Source organism: Quercus suber, unplaced genomic scaffold, assembly GCF_002906115.3.
Source record: "Quercus suber isolate HL8 unplaced genomic scaffold, Cork oak 2.0 scaffold_599, whole genome shotgun sequence".
NCBI lineage: Eukaryota > Viridiplantae > Streptophyta > Magnoliopsida > Fagales > Fagaceae > Quercus > Quercus suber.
Genome location: NW_027070043.1, coordinates 302,724 through 309,832, shown reverse-complemented (window position 1 = coordinate 309,832; position 7,109 = coordinate 302,724). Strand labels below are relative to the sequence as shown.

The window sequence follows — 7,109 nt, the reverse complement described above, 5'->3', positions numbered from 1 at the left end:
CAGGTTCGAAGTTTTCCAACCGCAGTTCGGAGTCCTCTAGTTCCATTGCCAACAAAGGTAAACAGCCCATGTTTACACCACGGTCACAACCCGTGGTTAGGGAGAATAGTGGTGTCAACCAATCCACGGTGGTAGTAGCAGGTTCCGCAGCCCAGCTAGTAGTGAATGCCAACCCCTATGCTAGACCAACTGGGAATAAGTGCTACAGGTGCGGAGAACCAGGACATCGATCTAGTACTTGCCTTAAGTGAGCCACAGTAAATCTGGTAGTGGCAGAAGAGGGTGAGGTAGAAGGTGAACAGGAGGGCGAAAAGGTGTATAATGATGCAGATCTGTATGCTTATGATCCCAATGAGGTCCAAGAGGATGAGGAAGGCGTGCCATTAGGGCAGTCTTTGGTGATTCAGAGGCTATTACTCACACCAAGGGTGGAATTTGGTGACAGCGGAATGAGATCTTCCGAGCACGATGCACTGTCAATAAAAGGGTCTGTGATTTGATCATAGACAGTGGTAGTGTAGAAAACATTGCATTGAAGAGTTTAGTTACCAAGCTGGGACTGAAAACAGAAAAGCGTCCCTCCCCGTACAAGATAGGTTGGATCAAGAAAGGTACGGAAACTCTTGTTACTCAACAATGTCATGTTACTTTTTCTATGGGTAAATATTATGTAGATGAAGTAGTTTGTGATGTTGTTGAAATGGATGCATGTCATTTAATATTGGGTAGACCTTGGCAGTATGATGTAGATGCTACTCATAAGTGTAAGGATAATGTGTATGTGTTTTTTAAGAATGGCAGAAAAATTGTCCTTGGTCTTATTAAGGAAGGTAGTAGACCCAAAGCTTCTAAAGTGGAGGGGAAGCCAGCACTCCTTATAGTGAACAATGAAGATAAGTTTGACAGGGATTGTAAGGAGTTGAAACAGGTATACGCTGTAGTAGTGATAGATGGTGAGCCTAAGAAGGTTGCTGAGATACCTGAGGCGATTCAGCCATTGATCAAGGAGTTTGAAGAGCTTTTTCCAGAAGAGCTGCCTGCAGGTTTACCACTGATGCGTGACATCCAGCATTCATTGATTTAGCTCCTGGAGCTAGTCTACCAAATCTGCCACATTACAGGATGAATCCTCAAGAGGGTCAGATTCTACAGGGGCAGGTAGATGAGCTTTTGAGCAAGGGGCAAATCAGGGAGAGTATGAGTCCATGTGCAGTACCGGCATTGTTAACACCAAAGAAGGATGGGAGCTGGCGTATGTGTGTGGATAGTCGAGCCATCAACAAGATCACAGTCAGGTATCGATTTCCTATTCCACGACTAGATGACCTGTTTGATGTGCTGAGTGGGTCCAAATGTTACACTAAGCTGGATCTCAAGAGTGGGTATCACCAGATTCGGATCTGACCTGAAGATGAGTGGAAGACGGCTTTTAAGACAAAGGAGGGGTTGTATGAGTGGATGGTAATGCCTTTCGGATTGTCTAATGCTCCCAGCACTTTCATGAGACTTATGAATCAGGTACTGAAACCATTTATTGGAAAGTTTGTGGTAGTTTATTTGACGATATCTTGATTTACAGTAAGACAGAAGCAGCCCACTATAATCATATGCGAGAAGTATTAGCGGTGTTGCAGGCCAATGAGTTGTATATCAACTTGAAGAAGTGCAGCTTCTTAATTGATAAGTTGCTGTTCTTAGGGTATGTGATCAGTGCGGATGGGATTCATGTTGATGAGGATAAGGTCCGTGCAATCAGAAAGTGGCCAACCCCAATGACAGTGAGTGATGTGCGAAGCTTTCATGGGCTAGCGACCTTCTATCGGCGGTTCGTTCGAGATTTCAGTAGCATAGTAGCCCCTATCACTGAGTGTCTGAAGAAAGGGAAGTTCTAATGGGGAAAGGAGGCAGAACAAAGCTTTGCCTTAATCAAGGAAAAGTTGAGCACAGCCTCGGTTTTGGCATTGCCTAACTTTGATAAGGTGTTTCAGGTGGAGTGTGATGCATCTGTGGTCGGGATAGGCGCTGTTCTTTCACAAGACAACAGACTAGTAGCATTCTTCAGTGAGAAAGTTTGTGAAGCTCGAAGTAAATGGTCAGCCTATGAACTGGAGTTCTTTGCTGTAGTACGGACTCTTAAGCATTGGGAGCACTACCTGATTCAGAAGGAGTTTGTATTATACACAGATCATCAGGCATTAAAGCACATCAATAGTCAAGTTAGCATTAACAGGATGCATGCTTGGTGGGTAGCTTATATACAACGCTTTCATTTCACTCTGAAGCACAAGTCTAGTGTCACCAATAAGGTGGCTGATGCACTCAGCAGGCGAGCATCGTTGTTGACCACCCTACGTACTGAATTTGTAGGGTTTGATTGCCTCAAGGAGCTATATGAGAATGACGAGGATTTTGGTGATATTTGGGGTAAGTGTCAACAAACTCATACTACTATCAATAGTATGTACATCCAGGATGGTTTCCTTTTTCGGGGTAACCAATTATGCATCCCTAAAAGTTTATTGAGGGAGCAGATTATTAGGGAGCTGCATGGTAGGGGTTTGGGTGGACATATGGGCAGAGATAAGACTATAGCACTGGTGGAAGAGAGGTATTATTGGCCACAACTCAAGAGGGATGTTGGCAATCATGTGAGGAAGTATCCAATCTGCCAAACTGCTAAGGGACAATCTCAGAATACTGGTTTATATATGCCTTTGCCAGTTCCACAAGCACCATGGGAAGATTTGTCTATGGACTTTATACTGGGTCTTCCTCGAACCCAGCGAGGTATGGATTCTGTTTTTGTTGTGGTTGATAGGTACTCCAAGATATCCCATTTCATAGCATGTAAGAAGACTTCAAATGCTACTCGAGTGGCCAATCTGTTCTTTAAAGAAGTTGTGCGTTTGCATGGAGTGCTAAAGTCCATCACCTCTGATAGGGATACCAAGTTCATTAGTCACTTTTGGCGAACTTTGTGGAAGCGTTTTGACACTTCCTTGAATTACAGTAGCACTAGTCATCCACAGACTGATGGCCAGACAGAAGTGGTTAATCGTACTTTGGGGTATCTGATTCGGTGTATCTCAGGTGAGAAGCCTAAGTAGTGGGATATTGCGTTGTCCCAAGCAGAGTTTGCATACAATAGCTCAGTCAATAGAAGCACTGGTAAGTCTCCATTTGCCATCGTCTACTGCGTGCCCCCAAAACACGCTATGGACTTGGTACCTTTACCTGAGCTTCCAGGAGTGAGTCAAGCAGCAGGGAATATGGCTGACCGTATTCAGGCCATGCAAGAGGAGGTGAGGCAGAAACTGGAAGCTACAAATGCTAAGTACAAGGAGGCTGCTGATAAGAAGAGGCGTGAGAAGATCTTCAATGTTGGGGATTTAGTGCTGGTGTATCTTAGGAAGGAGAGATTTCCTGCTGGTACCTACAACAAATTGAAGGACAAGAAGTACGGGCCATTTCAGATTACTAAGAAGATCAATAACAATGCTTATATGGTTGCTCTTCCTCCAGATATGAGCATTTCTTCTACCTTCAATGTTGCTGACTTATATGATTATCATCCTCCTGATGAACCGGATAGTGGGAACTCGGGGTCGAGTTCTTTTCAAGTAGGGGGGACTGATGTAGAACAGACAGCACATGCCTTCTTGGAGCAGCAAGGGCCCAGGAAGTCACAACGCAAGATCAAAGGGGGGTGCCAGTAGGGGCCATCAGAGGCAACAGCGTCGGAATTGCATGAAATTTGGCAGGTTGAAGGGAAATGGCGTTCTGATCCAGACTCATGACTGCCATGAACGTCGCCAAATTTTAGGCAAATTCCTTCGTTAAGGCCCCGAAAACAATGTTTTTGCTATTTATAGTATTATTTGTTTTTCCTTAATAACTTTTAGTTTAAAAGTCAGAATAAGGTCCCGTCTGTTTTGGGACGACCCTTAAGGTCAGTAGTTTATGATTCTGCGTTTAACTCAATTTTGCCATTTTTGGTAAAATTCGGTAATTTTGTCACCTAATCGCTTAATTAGTGCGAATTAGGGTTTTAAACGTTTTTGCTCAGTATTTATATGTTTTGTAGCCGTCAGAGGCAAGATAGACTATTATTAATAAACACAGACTTTGTCAAATTTTCTTCTGGTGGATTCCAGTTTTATCTCCTTGTGGATTCAGGGAAACCCCTCGTGGATTCGAGGTTTACTACCAGAAGCTAACAGTTTAGTTTCTGTTCCATCGAGAGAGCATCGTGTGTGTCTCTCTTCAGGCTTCCGCGACATCAGGTATTGTTTATATTTTGGTATTGCCAGACACTTCAAATAAAAGAATGCCATATTAATAATATATGAATGAGGTAAATATCGGTCTTTTGTAATGTTGCGATATTTATATTTTGGTTTCTAAGACTTTGTTTAACAAATGCAGGAGGTGGAGAGCATTGCCACTCCTAAGGCTCGTGGATTTGTAAACAAAGAGGGTTTGACTCCTCAACAATTGTTTACAAGGAACCATGAGGACATGATGAGCAAGGGAGAGAAATGGATGAAGGATACAGCATCTTCTTGTACTGTGGTGGGTGCTCTCATTGTTACCATTATGTTTGCCACAGCATTTACCGTTCCAGGTGGTAACGACCAAAATACTGGCTTCCCAATTTTCTTAAATAAAAAATTATTTATGGTCTTTATAGTATCGGATGCTCTCTCACTCTTTTCTTCCTCAACTTCAGTCTTGATGTTTCTAGGAATCCTCACATCTCGTTATGCAGAAGAAGATTTCCTTGAGTCCTTGCCTAGAAAGATGATAATAGGCCTTTCCACCCTTTTCTTCTCTATTGCAGCCATGATGACAGCTTTTTCTGCTGCACTTATGCTACGTGAACAATCATGGATTTTCAAACCTGCCATTTGTTTGGCTAGTATTCCTATCACCCTCTTTGTATCGATGCAGTTCCCCCTTCTTGTTTCCATGGTCAATTCAACTTACGGACCTAGCATCTTCGATAGAAAAATGAAGCGTTGGTTTTAACATATTTATTAATTGTGCTATATGATGTACTGGTGTCCTGTTAATAATTGGCATATACTAGCCAAACATGAAGATTTTACTTTCTTTATTCTTTTTTTCTTGGAAGGTAACTTTTGAATATTCAGATCCAATTGCATACTTTGTGATTTTTTGGACTAGGACATATTATAATTACATTATATAAATCATACATCTATGTTGCTATTCTTTAATATTTATTCTTTTGGTTACTTTTAATGACGGATAGAATAATACCTAATATTTCAATAGATTACCCCCTCAACATTAGGACTTCACCTAGGTTACAAAGTTAACAATGTCCATCATTTAAAAACTATTTATTTATTTATATAAACGGAATCTTTGATATCATATGTTGCCTATGGTCCAATTTAATATGCTACTATTCTCAATTTTAAGAGGAATTTTTTGATAATTCAATAGTTATAATGGGGAGGGAAATTTTGAAACTTGGAAGTGTCAACTAATTGAATTACAAGGTTTTTGATAGATCATTCACTAATATAGTAGTTAAAAATTCACTTATTTGTTTGCTTTGGTTCATTTGTGAAAAATCTTAGACCCAATATGATTTATTCAACAGAATTGTTGTATTTAGTAATAAATCTCACACGATATGAATCAAACTGCGTCGATAAACAACTAACCACATATATCAATGCCAAATCTAAAAGTAATAAATATGAAAGCAATATAAGTAAGGCACAAATTTTGATAACAAAAGTAGAAAGCCAAAGAACTTTTTCAATGGAAATACCACTTCGAGGACAAAATCTTGTAGAAAATTCACTATAGGCAAAGTAGTTAAGATAATTTACTTGCAATTATTTGTATGGCTAGACTCTCTATTACAAATTCTGCAAATTCTCCTCTCGCCTTTTTTTCGTAGTGACCCTTAAACATCTACAATCTTGCTAAGCGAATCTTCTCCGTGAACTCTTTATTTGCACAAATCAAAACCTCTACCACTCCAAAGAATCTCGTGGAAGATTTTGTCCTCACCATAAAGGATTTTAGTTTACAAACTTACAAGAAGGTTTTTCTTAGTTAAGAACAAGGAGAGTAGGCACGTGGTTTTCTATGAAAGCTCAATGTGGCTTTCTTTTATCTACAGAACAATCTTGCAAAGAATAGGTTAGGTAAACAAAGTAAGGTAAAAGACTTTGTTGGAAATTCTAGTCCAAATAAATAAAAAACATGGTTTCCGCAATCTTACACAAACAAGCCTTGAACAATGATAGGTGAAGTATCGAATTCCTTAATTATTTTGCATGACCGAGATTCACTCATTTGAGTGAAGTATCTTTAACACTAGAGCAAAATTCTCTAAATACATTTCTTCAAAGTAGCTTTTAAGGCAATTTGTAACAAACTTTTAATTGAAATAAAATACATCCTAATGACATGAACGATTATAATCAATGTCATAGAGCTGACCCAAGGACGGAACCACCATTGGAATAGGGGGGCAAGGCCCCCCCTAAATTAAAAAAAAAAAAAAAAATTCTTATATATATGTGTGTACTACTTTTAGCAATTTTTTTCTATAAAATTATATTTTATTTCCCTTTAACCATATTATTAATTCTTTTAAAAGTAATGCTATACTCACAAACTTTTTTATAACATTTTTACAAACTGTTTTGGTAGCAAATTTTTATTGGTTCGCATATGAGCCCACCATTCACATCATTTATTTTACTTACTAGTAACCACTTAATACATCAGTAATTTATAAAAATAAAAATAAAAAACTTGTAACTCTAGCATTTTCCTCATTTTAGTGACCATAAAAAAAAATTATTAATTTAAAATTTAAAACAAAATATACAAGTCCCAAAAAAGTAGCTCAACAACAATAATTACCAGTAAAACTAAAAAAAAAAAATTAAGCTTAATTAACTAATTTTATCAAAAATAAGTGATCTTGCCCTTTAAAAAATTATAAATAAAAATAATTTTGTTCTTACCCACCCAAAAACAAAAAAATCTCAGCAGTTAAGTAGCAGAGTCAGAAGTTGAAACTGCAGTATACAGCCAACAGTAAAATTGCCCCCTAA

The 7,109-nt window shown here is 38.9% G+C and overlaps 1 protein-coding gene across 1 annotated transcript; it reads left to right on the top strand.

Annotated features, from left to right (window-relative positions):
* The first annotated feature begins 3,215 nt into the window (after positions 1 to 3,215).
* LOC136063943 (uncharacterized) lies at positions 3,216 to 5,131 on the top strand. Its single transcript, XM_065764995.1, has 2 exons — positions 3,216 to 3,620; positions 4,426 to 5,131. Exons 1-2 carry the CDS (start codon positions 3,216 to 3,218, stop codon positions 5,026 to 5,028), a joined length of 1,008 nt encoding a protein of 335 aa, XP_065621067.1. The 3' UTR covers positions 5,029 to 5,131.
* Positions 5,132 to 7,109: the final 1,978 nt, after the last annotated feature.